Source organism: Athene noctua, chromosome 15 (assembly GCF_965140245.1).
Source record: "Athene noctua chromosome 15, bAthNoc1.hap1.1, whole genome shotgun sequence".
NCBI classification, from domain to species: Eukaryota; Metazoa; Chordata; class Aves; order Strigiformes; family Strigidae; genus Athene; species Athene noctua.
The window spans coordinates 11087058-11104501 of record NC_134051.1 but is presented as its reverse complement, the minus strand read 5'-3'; the positions used below and the strand labels follow the sequence as shown (position 1 = coordinate 11104501).

The 17444-nt window shown below is 38.4% G+C and overlaps 2 protein-coding genes across 14 annotated transcripts in view; one reads left to right on the top strand and one right to left on the bottom strand.

Annotated features, from left to right (window-relative positions):
• Positions 1 to 9595, top strand: part of LOC141966290 (radial spoke head 10 homolog B2-like) — a 23399-nt gene extending 13804 nt beyond the window's left edge. For 7 of the 10 annotated variants that reach the window (XM_074918760.1, XM_074918759.1, XM_074918758.1 and 4 more), the window contains 3 exons: positions 812 to 1007; positions 1448 to 1682; positions 9213 to 9595. In XM_074918760.1, the coding sequence (XP_074774861.1) occupies positions 812 to 1007; positions 1448 to 1652 (401 nt within the window). In that variant the 3' untranslated portion in view covers positions 1653 to 1682; positions 9213 to 9595. Of the gene's footprint in view, positions 1 to 811; positions 1008 to 1447; positions 1683 to 9212 lie in introns of those variants that run through there. The other 3 variants (XM_074918763.1, XM_074918766.1, XM_074918765.1) reach the window with 3 other exon arrangements.
• CCZ1 (CCZ1 homolog, vacuolar protein trafficking and biogenesis associated) lies at positions 2153 to 17444 on the bottom strand. Of its 4 annotated transcripts, none has more exons than XM_074918769.1 (15): positions 17239 to 17444; positions 15362 to 15459; positions 15146 to 15239; positions 14974 to 15048; positions 13947 to 13994; positions 13236 to 13319; positions 10766 to 10941; positions 10076 to 10157; positions 9355 to 9416; positions 8330 to 8441; positions 7716 to 7749; positions 7241 to 7358; positions 4849 to 5007; positions 3642 to 3769; positions 2153 to 2494 (listed from the first exon to the last, which is right to left on the bottom strand). In XM_074918769.1, exons 1-15 carry the CDS (start codon positions 17341 to 17343, stop codon positions 2439 to 2441), a joined length of 1431 nt encoding a protein of 476 aa, XP_074774870.1. In that variant the 5' UTR covers positions 17344 to 17444; the 3' UTR covers positions 2153 to 2438. The 4 variants fall into 4 exon arrangements, with proteins under 4 accessions (XP_074774870.1, XP_074774873.1, XP_074774871.1 ...); XM_074918772.1 differs by having other exon boundaries at positions 10766 to 10842; XM_074918770.1 differs by having other exon boundaries at positions 13947 to 13988.

The following is a 17444-nucleotide window of genomic DNA, read 5'->3' as shown; positions in this document are numbered from 1 at the left end:
TTTTATTTGTAGGGCATCTATAAGCTGTAATTTTGTATTTCCTCTGAGAGAAGCTCAATCGGCAAGCCTGTCCATTTTTAAATTTTTTTTTTTAATATGTTGGACAAATAAAACATATTACTGCTATGTCTGGCTTCTTTTACTTATTATTATTAATGGTGTGCCACCAGCAGTTGGGATGTCATATGACAGGCCAGCAGTCATGCAGAAATCAGTGAGAGCATTTTCATTTTTATATCATCTCCCTTCTGGCTGATTAGCAGATCTTATCTGGGTTGGTTTTTGTAGTTGTTAAATGTTTTCCACAGATAAAGAACCCAAATCCAAGAACATAGGTAGACAAGGATCTCTGTATAGTCATCAGCTCTTCCACTGAAATCCAATGACTGAAAACTTACAGATCTGAAAAAAGATTGCTTCTGAAAGAAACAGCATGGCCCCTAGCCTGTTTTTTGACAGTCCTGACAATTGGATGTTTGCATGCAATTCTGTTTTTTCAGGTAGTCATGTTTGTTCCTTCATTTCCCCATGCACGGGAGTAATGGATACTGAACTGCAGAAGATATTTATTATAGGATTAAAGGGGAAAGGTTCTTTCGATGCCATTCCTAGGGACGGGTCACTCTGAAGACCCACAAAAGGGTCATCCCCTTTCACATGCATCAGTTACAAGTTTCTCACAGTTGTCATCTTGGGTGTCATGCAGAAGCCACTTTCCCATTGCAGGGTATCAAATCTGAAATATTGTAGTCCAAAACACATTTGAAATAGAAGTGCCCTGCCAAATAAACATTTAATTTACATGTTGCAGATGAACCAAAAGAAGGCAAAACTGAACAAGATGAGGAATTTAGTCTGTGGATGTGTCAGGTGCAGATCTTTTTTACAACTAAGCTCTTGCCTGCCTACCAGCATGAAAAAGTGCTGAGGGAAAAAATAAAAGAAAATCGAATAAGAGATGCTGAATTAGCTGAGCTGAGAAAGATCAAGGATGAAGAGCTGGCAGAGTGAGTTGTTTTATCTTGAAGCACTGTTATCTCTTATCTTCAACTAACAGAATTATTTTAAAAAGGAAGTGTGTTTTATTAAAAGTAGTGTAGCATATTGTAACTGGGAAAACATCCAGGTATAATAAGCAACATAATATCATGTGACTTCTATTAGTGTCAGGAGTAACAAATACAGGCTGCTTTCAGGTTACAGAACTCTTAACTGTCTGCTACTTCCTGGCATTTGAGCCTTGCTTTGGATAAAGGCAGTTAAGACATTTTTTTTTTATATAGCATAAGTCAGTCAGACTTGAAGTGGTAACTGGACAGATTTTCTGCTTCTCTACAATATGACAGTTTATACTGCTCATCCTGTGAATATAGCTGTAGTTGCTTAGCCAGTATAAATCTGTCTCCCCCCTCTTGCAGTACATTAAATTTAAACTTTGTTCACTCAGACTTATTGCTGGAAGAGAAGCAGAAGAGGCAAAAAGCCAAGAAGCAGCTGCAACAGAAAAAGCATTTGATTCCAAGAATGCATATTTTAAGGAGTTAGAGGAGCCTGTCACACAGTTAGTAACAACGAGGAGTGCTACGAGGGGCCCCTCTTCCTTCCAAGGGGGCACTAAGGTGCCTGCTGGCAAAAAGAGAAAGAAGAAATAAATCTTCTGATGAGCACTGCTAAAGCTTCAAGTAAGTATGCTTCGAATAAGAAAAAAACAAAACAACCAACCACACGCAGTAAGGTCTAAAATACAAGTATGACAAAATTGTATGCACAAGACTTGCTTATTTCAGAAGGGAACTGTCTGCTTTTACACTAAGGGGCTTGGGAAGGAGAACAGTCATTTACATGAGTGTAACCCTTTAAACAAAACTACTCTAGAAGTCAGTATTTGACTTGTACCTAAAACTTCCCTCAGTGTTGATATCAGTTCTTCTATCTTGTTGTGATCCTATGTTCCAATGAAATGGTTTCTACTTAAAACATGGTTCATTTGACTGAAATACTGCATATAAACAAGTATGTAAATCAGGCTGAAGCAGGAGCTGCAAAGAATCAGGGGTCTTCTGTAACCAGTCTAGTTTTACAGTGTTAGAAAACTAGCAGAAAGTCTCACAATGATGCAAATGAACACAGGAAAACAAGAAGATGCCCTTAAAAGTGTAACAATTACTAGTTTTATTTTACTGGAAAATATTCACATAACAATATCAGAATGGAATGGTACAGATGAACTCAGCCTTGTTTAATTAGTTTGCACATAACATTTTTAAAATCTAAAAATTTTATGATCAGAGTTTACAGATTTTAGTAGAAATTTTGATTCTTACAAAGCAAGTATTGCTTTACTATTGTCATTATTCCAGTCAATAATATGACTAATAACTTTTCATGTTGAACAAGTGTCTGACATTGACATCTTCAATAAATCAGCCCTTTGCAGATCAATCCAGGAAGAAAATATTATTAAACTGTGTTGCACAAAGTTTCTTCACTTCTTCTGTTAAAAAAAAAAAAAATTAAATTCAGCATGATATTTACTGAAACCTCTGCAAGAAAAACCCTGGGGATCATCAAAGTGAATTTAATAATATTCTAATAGAAAAAACCCCTAGAAATTTCTAATGTAGAAATACACTTAATGTTACACTGTTTACAGTATGAGAAAGTTGAGTCAAGTCAGACATGTTTCAGTGTCTGAAAGATGAGTTGTATTTGGAGTAGCTTAAGTGTAAATGATGGTTTGAGAACTTGCTGCTGGGCCATTTGTCTTGTCGAACTTTTACACTGCAACAGCAGAAGACTTAACTTCAACACAAGGAAGTATATTGTAACCCCCTTTTCAGGGGAAGGAGGGATTAGGGTAGCCTGTTACAATAAATAAACTTAGGAAGTGGTGTCTGCCAGACAGCACAAAGCAAATGTTTTGCTGTCTTTATCAGGCATAGAAACACTGATTTACTGTTTCTGTATGGCAGATTTGATCCTGAAAGACAATTAGAAGTCATTCTGTAAGTCATGCAACTCATTCTTTTCAAAATTTATGTTGCTAAGCTTTAGTCTTGGAGAATTAGTAATTCTTTCCCATCATCCAAGTGAGCACATTACCTCCTGTTAAAACAGAGAGCCCTAAAATTGCTGCAACTAAAGACTCAAACTGCCTTTTCTCTTGGTTTATTTAAAAGCCTATTTGCATCTTAATGTTAATTTGCACTCTTAGTCAGAGCAAGTAATTTTCAAAACAGCATTAGAAACAAGACAAGAATGGGATGAGGATCACTGACAGGATAGACATTATGTCTAAGTAACCTACCCATGGATCATTGACAAATAAAACCTAACGCAGATGTAAATATGTTAATCTCTCACCTGTAATACCCTTCATTACTCCTAAACTAAGCTCATAGAGGTCTCCTCTATTATTTGAAGGAGGAAGAATGACTGATTAATAATTAAGAATGTCTGCTGAATATTTATACTGTTCTCTCACAGCTGGTAGAAGGCAGACTAAAACCTTATGCAAACTTACCTGGTCTATCATAGAAAAATCCCTGTCTAGATTTCTTGTGAGATGGATTTTATTACTTCTTCAGGGACATACATTTTAGTAGTAACTGTATTTAAAGGTAATAAGAAACAATCCTTACCATTAACTTCAATCAGATTTGCATTTTTTTGATTCAAAATAACATACAGTTCTCGCTGGTCAGACTTTTTCCCCACTACCCAGTAATCACTCATTGCCTTCACAATAATTTCCTCATCTTCATCAACTCTGAAAGAAGTTTTAGAAAGTAAAGAAGGTGGCAGCAAGTTCATCTTCAGTAACTTTATTTGTAAGCTGTCCTAATGATTAATGTCATAAATTGTTGTGGTTGTGCAGCATTGAAGAGAGACTACCAATACTAACTTAGACATAGTTTGGCAATTCAGGATGAAGGCTTCATAAATGGCTGCTTAGGACGATTACATCCCCAGATGAGTAAATTGTTAAATTTGCCCATCAGCCAAACACTCCAGTGCTCTGAAAAAAACCCTTATCCTCCATGCTGTTAAGAAAACCTTCACAGAATTATATGCTACACAGTGACCAAATAATGAAAGCTGGAGATGCTATGGTAATACTAAGCTTTCATGTATCTAATTGTTAAACCTAGAACTAAACCATGCTTAACAACAATTACATAAAGCTGTCACTAGCCCAAGTACTTCCACAATATGATGAAACATTCTTTTTTCATTTACAGAAAAATGAAAACCTTGTCCTTAAACAGAGTGGGAAAATTGCTAGTCATAATTATAGACATCGCAATCATTCAGCATTTTCATGTTCATTAATTTTTACAGTGACAGTCTCTCCCACCTTGAAGCACCCATTGACGAGAAGCCAGTTATCTTCTTTAACAGTAGTAACTGCAAGGTTTGCATTTCATCTATTGTCTAATCCCTAAAAGCAGCCAGCTCTTTCAGAGGAGGGTATAATATAGGCGGAAGCAGGTTTGTTTCCCTGTCCTTTATACTACTTATCCAGAGACTAGACAGACTTAAGTGCAAAAGCATTTCACATTCCTTTTAAGTTTGTTATGGTTACTCTGAAGCTTCAGATAGACTAGATGTTTTCTTGGATAGAGGCCCTGGCCCTTCTTTAAATTATATTTTTTAAATGACAATGGAAGTTTTGTTTAAGATTAACTACTTACAAACCAACACAAATGACCCATGTTACTCCCATTTATCTCGCAGAGCTATGAATAGCCATCCATGAACAAAAAAGACACGAAAGCCTCATTCATTTGAAAAAAAAATCTACTTGACAGAGAAGGAACTACAGACTATTTAATAGTTAAGCATTACCTGGAGAAGTCACTGTTGATGTCACCGAGAATCTTCATGAGGTCAGGGTGAACAGATGCAAGTGATACACTGGGTGTTTTCCTCATGTGAATGGTACTTTTCTCTGCCAGGTTCATGTGATTGAAATAGATAAACTTAAACTGAGGCTCCTTCTCAGCCCTAAGAAGATTAAAAAAAAAAAAAAAAAAAAGACTTGTGAATACCGACATGTTCTATAAGCACAGGCTTCACAGAGAACATGTAACTAGCCTGTGCAAAGCTTCCTCAGACATCCTGAAGTTTTATCTTCCCATTGAAGAGATCTAAGTACATTAAGACTTGTGGCATAATCAAACTTCATTTTAACACATTTATAAAAACAACAGTAACCCTGCAAAACCAACCAGTTTTTCCCCTTCTGCTGCTTAGGTTACTAGTAAATAGTCAGTAGACTGCTAGTAAAGAGGGGAGTCTAAAGGCCTTGTCTCACTTGCCAGTAGTAGTTCTGTTTGCATTTTTCTAATGAGCTGTTGTTTCTGTCCCCATTTTGTTTCCTTGCTACTCTCCCCTATGCCCCTAGTTTGAATGGATGCTAGATCTTTAATCTGATCAATAAGTAATCTTTCACTTCTTATTTGTTACAATCAAAAAGAAAGAACTCTTCCTTGATCCAGGCGATTTCCCCCCATCATCGGTGTGGGCCAAGCAAGAGACTATTTTCGAACTCCTGCCTTGGCAGTCTTCCTCTATTTCTTCTTTTATTGTTATATAAAATCTGTCACTTCGAACTCTGTTTTTGGTAGAAGTCACAACAAATTCAGACTGGCAAAAACTGGCTACAGCAATTGGTACTTCAGGGTATGTATTATTTAGAATCAGGGAGATACTGTGATGACACCACTCACCTTAGCAAACAACTAGATACCCTTGCTCTCTGTCACCCAGATGCATTAGTGTCAAGAAACTGTATCATGTTTTCAGGACACCGTGGCATTAAACTTTTAAAAGAGTTAAAGTTGCCAAAGACAGTCCCAGATGACATTAAAAAACCCCAAGTTTAATAATTTAGTAGATTGGCACAGTTTCAAGTGCATCCTATTCTATACCCTGCGGTTTTGCTGATTTGGCATGCTACGACTAAATGAGTTCAGTCATACACCTATCTTTGCTTTAATTCCTCTTTTGCTGTCATAGGTGATGCTGTTCTTGCTTCCCCAACTAACAGATCTATCTACAAATAAATATAGTTTTATGGAAAGTCAGCTGCAGTTGAAAAAAAGGGTATTTTCCAAAACATTAACATCCTTTTTCATTTGACACTTTTTTTGCCCCTTAAGTGGTTACCTTAGTCTTACAATATAGAAAAAATAAGACAGTTCTTCCTCACCTACCATACACAGCAACAGTTCAAGAAGCAGCAATTCTAGCAAAAAGTATAAACTGTAAAGCTTGCACTGTAATCAAATAATCCATTCACTAAAATTCCCATTTCAAACTGTTAAACAAAAGTTGCTCTAGAATCTAGACCTTCATTTTCCTTTTGGATTTGTAACAGAGTTAAGAGTTACATACACTCCCGTAAGTACTTGTGTTTAAGGCAATACTCAGGTAGTGGTGTCAGTGTCCACTTGATATGAAAAATACAGTTCTTTTAAAATTATACAAAACAGCAGCCTAGAAAAGCAGAAGTCAAAGGAAATCAGCACAAATAAGGTCATGGGCACAAAGACAGTTGTTTTGGTTTTTTTTTTTATAAACTGAAATGTTCTACTAGCCCAGGGGCTATTTGTGAACATTATGAAATTCTGGTTTCCTCAAGAAAAGTTAGAAAGTATAGACTGAAGTTAAGGTTTTGCAGGAACTGCTACTTCTGTACTTCAACATGGGGGACAGTGACAGAAGACTACCACTTCAGTTGGCATTTTTGCCATCTTGTATATATTGCTGCAAGCACGGTAATCTGCAGAACTCATCACCTCTGCACCTAGTTTCAGTTCACATATCAAAGCAGCAAAATTTAGAAGTTCCACCTCTGTATCTGAATAATCTGCTAACAGCTTGGGGATGGAGGCAGAAATCTCAATTGATAATGGTGAGATTTATCTTAACATTTACATGATTTTTTCTGCAACAGTTATGCATGTAGAAGAAAAAGGTTTCAGCCACACAATAAACACTCATTACTAAATTAATAACATGTATGTTGTTACTTGAAGGAAACCTAATTATGCAACACCACACATTTTATAAATGCTTAAGATGCAGAAAGGTAGATAAACATCATTTAAAGGACGCAGTTAACTCAACACTTTGAACATTTGGGCTCACGTTACCATTATTCAAGGAGTTCATTAAACCTAGTTTTTAACCAACTAATGAGGGACTGCAACAGGAACAGAAATATGGTACAAACCCCGATATTCTTTTGTTGATGTTGTACTGTTCACATATGTCCGATGCTAACACAGTGAGTTGAGGCCCAACAATGCTGTCCAGTTTACGGCAAAACTCCAGCGTAGGTGGAATTGAAGCTAGGTGACGGGCAAAGAAAAGGGAGAGATGAGATTCTCTTTCCACAGTTGAAGGTACAGTTTCTGTAGTTGTTTTCTTTAAACAGTGAGAGTCCTGGGACAAGTTTCTCTCTTAATTATAACCTTACAGATAATTTTGAAAGTGCATGGCTAACTGAAGCAATATTTCGTCTTTTTTTTGTGTAAACTGAGTTACCTAGACCACTGGAACAAATATCAAAAGACCAATAAAAGCACTCATGAAGAAGTGACTCCAGTAACAAATTAACGTATTTTTAAAGAGTAAAACAAGTTGCATGTAATAGCATTTTGTACTAACTATGTCTTGGCAAATAAGTGATGCTAATAGGTACTTACCATCAATCATAAAGCAGACAGCTGCACTCATGGCCTGGAACAAAAAAGTTAAGCAAAAAAACCATTTACAACAGGTTACCTCAACTACCTCAAATAAATGACAATACTTCAAGTGAGGTCACACACAGGTAAACCAGTTTAAAAAAATGTGTAAGTAACACTTTGATAGGATAATCTCTTTGCAATCCTGCACAACACAGGATAGTTATGAGTTTTAAATTCAGCCCAGTTAACAGTTTAAGTTGTAGGGGAAAGGTAAAATTTGCTAAAAAAGCATTTTACACAAGGATATATTTCTGCAAGAAACTTGCATCTCATTTAAAAAATTAGGGGGTTGTTTTATTAATGCTACATAAAGCTACATAAACTACTTAAAGTAACTGAAGGCTGGTATTTTGTTTTAATAAAACAACTGTTTGTTTTGAGGAGGGTACAGGAGAGGGGAAAAGAGAATTCAGGCTTTAAAGCTTCTTGCTAGAAACACCAAAGAGTTTTCTGTCTCTTTGCTTTAACCTGGGCACATCAATACATCTTTCTATATAATTCATAAGTACTTCACATCATTGTATATAGATTCCTAATTAATTGGAATAATAGAAGAAAAAATGTAATACCTTATAAACAATTAAATGAAGCTCTTCATAAGTGTCATCAGTGTTAACAAATATTTTTGGGAAACGGCATTTTGCTTCTGGATCATTAAGATTTAAAGGTCCAGTAAGAAACCTAGAAAATAATTCAATAGGTCAGATGTGATGAATTCTTGTATTTTGTTTTTTCCTATTTAACGGATGTTCTTGAAACTAGTAATTACTTGCATATGAATATATTTGAATACAATGAGTTTAACTATCCAGATAGTTGTAGGGCTCTTTATAGACTATCTCAGCACTCTTACGTTTTTGAAATAATATTTGCATATATGCTGCAGAGAGTTACAAGAAACAGGATCAGAAAGCCAGAATAACGCTACAGACGTAAACTGCGCAGATCAAAGGAACGACAAAACTTTTTCCACATTCAAGTTGTGATTATCTTTAAACCCCCTTTTTTTTGCTGCTACTGGGAAAGCAGTCTTCCTTTGCCCTCCAACAGCACATACAAATTAGTTTTATGCAGAACAGTGGTGTATGGAAGCACCTAAACTTGGGGGGAGGGCAGGGCAGAACAGGGAGTGTGTGCTAATGCATGATCTCAAAAGAATACAGTCAATCAGGCAAGAGGAATTATCCTGATTAAAGAAGGTGTCCAAAGCCACAATTATTCAAAATAACATTGCCCAGCTGCTTAAGTATGGAATTCCCCACTCTGACAGGCTGAGTACACAGGTAAAATAGATAAATCCCTAGATTAAATCTACACCCTTGTCTGAAGAGCCTGACTGAAAACAAATGATCAGAGCAGTTCTAGATTTTATTATGCAGTATATTAAGAAGAGTGGGAAAGAAAAAGAAATATGCAGTAATGTTAATTGAAGCCTTTTCTCTTTTTTTCCAGAGGTCAGGTTTTACAATGCACCAACTACTGTGTGACCCTCTGGAATGAACTGTGTGTGGAATACGTACTCAAAATACATGTACTCCTCCCAAATATTTTGCCCTTGAGGAAGCAGCAGATGGTAACAGTAAACAAGAGCTACCTTCCATAGTGTTGTAGATTTCCTGGCATTTCAGCACGTATTGGAGAATCTCTTCCTGCTAACTGAAGCAAAAAAGAACAAACACAAGAAAAAAAACAGCTTAGAGGTATTTTTTGTTACATTTTGTGGACTGTCTTTACATCAAATGAAAGCAAACCATTTACAGAAATTGTCACTCATGAAGATACATACTCTTTGTGTAACATAAAGGAAGTAAAGCTAAAGTATAAGATGCTGATATAACCGGGCATTCTGATTTTGCACTTATTAATTTTAAAACTTAATTATCCCTCCTGCCATCAAAAAGCTCCGTAAGCTAACTCCATGTGGTCTCATGGCACTCTGTGCTGCATTTAGCCATTAAGCTGAAGTGATTCATCTGCAGTCCTGAGCAGTCATCAGGTATCAACATTCAGTAAACTCCCTATCACCATCCTATGTTCAAATTATCAGCATAATTCATATGGTAAGCTTTACTAAATTTGGTAGTACTTGTACCTAAAGTGCCCCCAAAGCAATGTATCTCAGAATTCCTAAACTACAATTTAAGGAGGGGGAGGGTGAGGTCGAGAGAAATATTCCTTTTTGGTATTTGAGCCCTTAGTGGTACCAGGTAAACAGAAAGCAAAGAAGGAAAAAAAAAAAAAAAAAACAACCACCACACAAAAAATAAAACCACCAACAACCACCTCCAACCCCAACAATACCCCAGCTACCATACCTCAGGCTCCATGTGCCTTGGAAACAGAGATGTTGTGAGATATTTGTACAAAATCCTCATGTCATCTTGTTCCAGTCCACTCCTAGACAGGGAGAAAAGGAAATGCAAGCAGTGTTTGTGCTGCAGTTCATATCACATGTTTTCCTCTAACCAGAACTCAGGCAAAGCACATACCAAAGCAGGATAGCAACATTTTGGTGTCTCAGTAGATGAAATCCATTAATTTCTCATAAAATGTTGGTTTATATGCTAAATACACAACACATCAATGTTAGCCATAAACCAGAAGATAAATAGAAACAATATTTAAACAAAGATCAAGTTTGATATTCTTAAGCAGAACTCTTCACAAGCATTGCAGCATTCTGGTTCAGACCCATATAAAGAACAATCCTTTAACCTTCTCTACTAAAAGGTCCTACAGAGGAATTTGTGTTCATACACAGAGGCTCTTGCGATGGAAATGACAAGGACACTTTAGCTACTCCTCAGACCAACTGGGAAGTAATGATTTGGTACAGGTTAGAGATTTTAAAGCTAAAGACCAATGCCCTTCTTACCTATCACTCATCCTACCATTCAGTTGTCTCTTTCATGCAACTCTTTCACTGCTACAGAAGCTTTGCTATTATGGCACTTATTTATAGGATGAGAAATTGAAGACACACAAAAAAATATTGAAGTACCCACCAGATAAGCTGGTCATTGTAGAGAAATGCAGTATACTTGACTATGTTCAGGCTTTCTTCCATCCTATTAATAAACGACTGAATTTTCAAGTAAGTCATTTTATCCAGTGGAAAGAAGCTGATTCCACAAAACACATCCAGCAGATCACAAGACTGTAAATGCAGCGTCTGCAAATACTAAGAGTAAGAGAATAATTACAGTTGTTTTTTAGAATTCAGAAAACTTCCAATGTGTAGATTTAAACGACAAATTTGAGTCTAATCCCTAGTAATCTAAACCAATGATCAAAAAAACCCCAAACCTCCAAACCCCTTCCAGTTCTGCTTGTATGACAGACTCCATGTGGGGACAGACTTTTTAGTAGGGTCTGTAGTGACAGGACAAGGGGTAATGGTTTTAAACTAAAAGAAAATAGATTCAGACTAGATATAAGGAAGAATTTTTTGATATTGAGGGTGGTGGAACACTGGCACAGGTTAGCCAGAGAGGTGGTAGATGCCCATCCCTGGAAAGATTCAAGGTCAGGCTGGATGGGGCTTTGAGCAACCTGATCTAGGTGAAGATGTCTCTGCTCACTGCAGGGGGGTTGGACTACATGACCTTTAAAGGTCCCTTCCAACCCAAACTATTCCATGATTCTATGTGAGTGTGTGAATGTGATTCCAGGTATCAGCTTGCAATTATTTAATCATAGTGACAACAGCTTTTAAGGCTAGCTCAAGATCTTTTGAGAGTGTAAGCAAGTACAGCCTATCTTACTATTATTTAATTTCAGAAGTAACTCCATAGAAATATTAGCAGATAAATCCATTAGCTTTCAGTGTGCAAAGGAAAAGATAATTTCTATTACTCTCTTTCTTCATACTGTAACTTCTACCAAGAGATTTCAAATGCACTACCAAATGGTCTGCTCCATGAAAGATGAGTTATCCAATGGCTCCCTCTACAGTCATTCCACATTACCAAAAAACCCAAGAAGTTAAATACAAATAGTATGACAGATGTGTCAGTTTATAATCTCTCGTTTCCTTTCAGCATTTCAGTGTGGTCCAAGCCTGCCAGCAACACATAGCAAATTTGTTCAATAGAGTTATAACAGAACAACTTACATGACCAAATTTTTTAAGCATTTTAATTCCCCAGCAAAAAAGAGAAACAACTTTTCTTTGGACGTCTGTTATACAAATCTATAGCGGTTAGTGTTTTATCTCAGTAGGAACTTCAAAGAACAGCAGTGTTTTAAAGATAAAAATCTATTACTTCCCTTTTTGCCATGCTCTATTTTTTAATTGAGTCTAGACAGAAGTATACACCAGCTAATCAAACAAGTACTCCTCGTGCCAACAGCATTCATTCTAAAGTCTATGACAGTCTTACAAAAAACAATCAAAAAACCTCCCAAAGCTCACATGAAGGCTGTCCTAAAATCAGGCTGAACTGTACTTTTGTTTACACTGTCACAACATTGTGCTATTTTAAAAATCTGTTAAGAGAACGAAATTTTAAACACCAGCATACAGTATCTGCACTCCATCATTATCAGAGATAGCAATACTCAAAATCTCTACCACAAGAGAATTAACTGCTGACAGCAGTCTTCTGTTTCCTTCTGTGCAAACAAGAAAAATGAGGGCAGAGACATTTATTTGGTTGCCATCTTTTAAAGCTAGCTTGATAAAACTTTTCATGTAGGAACTCTAAAATTCTGCCAGACATGACCACTCTGTCAGTTACTTTGTAAGAAGTACCTGAATAATATTTGATGGATTTCTTGCTCAGAAGTAAGTTTTGCTTTCCATCCTTTCACTGAAACATTTGCTTTTAAAGACTGAAATTAAATTCTGAAGACTAGCTATAACAAAGGCAGTATTTCCTGAAATCTTATCAGACATGACTACTAAAGCCACATGGGGGTTGGGGTGAAAAGTTAGAAATTACAACTATTGCTACTTCACAGTACTATGGGACTTCCAAGTCTGTATATGCAGGCTGTGGAATCTCCATCTCTGGATATTTTCAAGGCTGAATGAGCCAAAGGCCTGGTTTCAATTCAGTATTACCCTACTTTGAATAGGAGGCTGAACTGCATGACCTCACCAGATTCCTTCCAACAGGAATGATTCTGCAAGTTACTCAAATAGGTCTGCAGAGATGGTTATCACACTAACCAATTCAAACATTACAACAGAATTTCCAGAGAGTGAACATGGTTCCATCAGAAAAAATATCCAACAGCTAAGCTGTTTCACCAAGCCATAACCCTGCTTGTTGTTCAACTCCATTTAAAGAACCTACCACATTAGTAGGAAGCAGGAAGTATTTGAAAAAATGAGTAACCAGACTTCCTGTGTTGCCACTACACCTTTTCCACTGCCTATGTTTTATAGTCACAGTCAGCCTCTTGGAGAAGTTTTTTTCCATTTTATTTCCAATGCAGAATCACACTGTATATGACTGAAAAATGCCTTACCCGATGGAAGAATTTCTCTAGTCTCTCCTTTAGAACTTTTACACCTCCATCTTCCATGGCTTTCAGGAATGTGCCATTGAACAGCTAATAGTTAAAAGAAAAAAAATAAATCAGTCCGTTGGGTAATCATTTACAATAATTTCTTACATTCATGGCTGAGTTATAGCTAGATTACAATACAGCTCCTGTTTCTCAATATTTGGACTCCACATAGATCCAAATGTATCCCCTTTTTATTGAAAAAACATCTCTGAGATTTGCAGAGTCCAGGTATATATGGCAGCAGAAGCAGAATTAGAAAAGGAAACTAAATTCTTTAATGGTAGAGAAATTATTTATCTGCGTTGCTTAAGTATCTTATGATCTTGTTTTGTAAAAACCAGATTGAGGGCCTTTATGAGTATCATTTCTCCAGCAGGTAATACCTAACACCATCAAAATCAAATGCTTAGTAGTGTAACTGCCCATGAAAGAAGAAATATGGACTCCACAGAAATTAGAAGACCCTTATTTTTACAATAAGCTAATGAACCAGCACAGGCAACTGCAAAAGCTTTACTTTTCTCTTCCATCAACACCATTACACCTTCAGGAAGAGAGCAGACAATAATAATGAGACAAGAACATCAAAGCGACGATGAGCTTGCCCATCCAAATGGTACCAGGAGGATCCCTTCCTCTGCCCAGAAGAGCCTCTCGTATTAACTCTACCTTGTACATACTGTAGCACTGCTGTAGGACCGAACTATAAACCTTGTCCTGCAGAAAAGAGAGCAGGACATTAGTGTAAGCAGAGGCAGATTTTCAGACATTTTGGCTGAGCTACACATACGTTTTCAAAGAGCCAGCAAACACACAAATTAGAGATACCAATCTCAGAAAAATTAAAATGCACTTTCAGTCAGCATCTAGAAATTTCTTTGTACTTATAAAGTACTATTTCAATAAAGGGAGTCCCTTTCCCCTTTACATTTAATACCAAAAGCACCTCATAAACTCATGCACAAGATACCAGTTAGAAATAGTGCCCTTCCCTATGGCCAGTGGTGAGTGAAAATGAACTTATTTTCTCTTCATCCAGGTCAAAGGCTAAAGGAGGTGGGACACCATAGCAGATTTTTAAACACAGTGCCTATGACACCAATCCTTTTCTTTGAACACAGTGAAGAACGGAACTAGTGCACACTGTAATGAACAGAGGCAGCATAAGCAACCAGCCTGTAAAATATTATCCCACCTGGACAAATACCCTTCCTGTATACATTTAAACTTACCTAGTGATACTGCAGTTTGGACAAGAAATCCCATGATAGTTGTTTGTTTTTCCAGATTGTTAGTAAAGATTAGTAATAGTCTTAAGAAAGTAGTAACATATATATTTAAACTTTATAAAAATACATAGACTTAAAGTCTTGCAAGAATTTTATTAAACAAACAGATGCTAAGAAATATTTGTCTATTCCAAGCTAAAAGTCTCACAGCTGTATATTTCACTGATGTGTATCAGGTGATCTTGAACTTCTATCTGGATAATTCTCTGTCTTGCTCTCTTCTTTAACCTTTATTGAAAAGTACTTTGCCCTTTTTCCATTTATGGAGGGATATATAGAGATATCGATCAAAAATCAAATTGGCAGCAGTTCAGGAAGAATCAAACTAAGATATTTCTGGAGGTACTCTTAAAATACAAAATAACCCATTAAAAAAAAAAAAAAAAAAGGAAAAATTTCAGTATTACCAGTAATTCTTCTTCCTGATATTCATAGACTGGCTTTCCATCTTTGTGTTTTTCTATTATGGGATTCCGTACAACCTAGGAAGTGGAACAGGCTGGTATTAGACAATGCAGAATGCATTGAGAACATTGCGATACGATGTTTTAGAAATATGCATATCACATGCATAAGTACCATGACCATCCAGAAGTTTTCTTCAGGTTCATGGAAAAATTGTCTGTTCTTTTGCGTATGTAGGGATTTTGCAGGTTTTGTTGGACTAAAGGTCCTGGAAAGAAAACATATATGTAGACATATATATTTATACAGTCACAAAAAGAAAACATATGATTAGGAAATTTAAAATATAATGCTTGTGCTAATAGTGAGCCATGCAATCAGACTTCCTACCTTGTGAACTGTACTATAGCTTCACATAGTCCCACATTTCTAATTTTTTCGTTCTTTTCTACTTCATTTGGGTGATAGAAGAGAATCTTCTTTTCTTCCTATCATTTGAAAAAAGAATCAAAGCAAATGCATCAGAATTAAAGAACACTGAATTCATTATTTGCTTGGTTTTTAACTTTCATCCCTTAATTTCCCAGGCAGAATTTTATCTTGTACCTAAATGGGCTTCTGTAATAATGGATAAAAGGCATATTTAAGCACACTGAAGCAGTCAGTCATCACAAGATATCTCAAAATGCCTTATAAACTGAAGGGTATTGAAACCATAGGCCCTAGTCACTTCATAGCTAGTTCAAAGCAAGGCTAGTTTCAAAGCCAGATCAAAGCATGGCTAGCTTCAAAGCTAGCTCAGATTGCTCAAGGCCTTGTCCAGTCAAGTTCTGAATATTTCTAAAGATGGGGATTCCACAACTTTCCAGGCCCTGCTCTGCTGTTTGACCACTTCACTGTGAATAATTTTTTCTTCCATCTCATCAGAATATTCCTTGGTGGAACTTCTTCCATTACCTGTCATCCCTTCAAGAACCCGACTCGATCCTCTATACCCACCCTCGAGGCAGATGAAGACAGCCATCAGACCCCCTTCCACATTGTCTCTTCTTCAGGCTGCACAAATCCAGTTGTCTAAGCTCTGCTGGTACATCATGGGATGCAGCCTCCTGACTAACTCAGGGGCCCTCCACTGGGCCTACTTCAGTTTGACAGGATTTCTCCTCCTCTGGGAAGCCGCCGAGGAACACAGGGCCCACCAGCAGTCTCACAAGTGCTGAGCAGAGGGGAAGCAGCAATCCCTTCACCGGACCTGCTAAGGCACGCTCGCTCAGGCAGCCTGGTACACTGTTAGTTCTCACTGCCACAAGGCCACACTGCTGATTCACGTACAACCTGTTAATCACTACAACGCCCCAGTCCTGTTTTTGCAAAGCTGCTTTCTAACCAGTTGGCGCCTGGCCGTGTCACGGCACACGAGATTATTTCTCTCACATGCAGGACTTTGCTTTTGCCTTCCTTGAGCTCCACGAGGTTTCTGTGAGCCCATTTCCCCAGCTCGCTGAGGGTCGCTCTGAATAGCAGCCCTGCCCTCCATGTATCAGCAGCGTCCCCGGGTTTGGAGTCACCCAGGGACTTGTTGAGGGGGCACTGTTTCATCACCCTGGTCACTAGTAAGTACGTAAGCACGCTATGTACAAAAACTGTTAAAGCTGAAGATTATCGCATGAACCATACAATATGCTGTTATCTAAAAATAGAGACTATAGCTTCTTGAACGTGCTTACTAAAGATCATAATGGCAAGAAAATGGTAGCAATAACTTGAATTTAACTAAGTTAAACATTAAGCTTTCTACCATGTTGTATCTACCCGGAGAAAATTATGCGTCCAAGAAGTTACTGCATCAGTAAAACATTGGTACTAATAGACCAGCCCCCCTCCCCCCCAGCATTGAAAACACCCCCGGTTACCGTTCCTTTTTAGCCTGAAGGAGAGACAGATCCAGGCGTGCGAGGCTCCCGTCCCCGGCCCGCCTGCAGGCCGCCGGGACACAAGCCCAAGGGCGGCCGCGGGCAGGGAAAGCCGCAGCTCCCTCCTCCCCAGCGAGGCTGCGCCGAGGCCGCCTTTGTTCGGGGATGCTCCGCGGGGGGAAGCGCTAATCCCGCGGGCACATGCTGCAGCCCAGGCCTCGGAGAGCGACAGCAGAGCTGAGACAGCTGCCCCGGGAGCCCCTGCGGCAACCGTGGCCGGGACAGCGCCGGGCCGGGAGCCTGCCCCCCTCTCCCCACAGCCCCGGGACGCGACGCGACGCCCCGCTCCGGTACCTCTCCCTCTTTGGGCCCCAGCTTGGGGTTGTAGATGAAGAAACTGAGCAGGGTCGGAGCGAGCTGTTTCTCCTGGCCGGCTCCCCCCGCCGCCGCCGTCGCCATACCGAGCCTGAAGCGAGCGCGCCTGGGGCCGGCAGCCGCCACACACCATCGGGGAGCAGCCCGGGGCCGCCCGCCGGCCCCGCAGCACTTCCGCCTTCCCC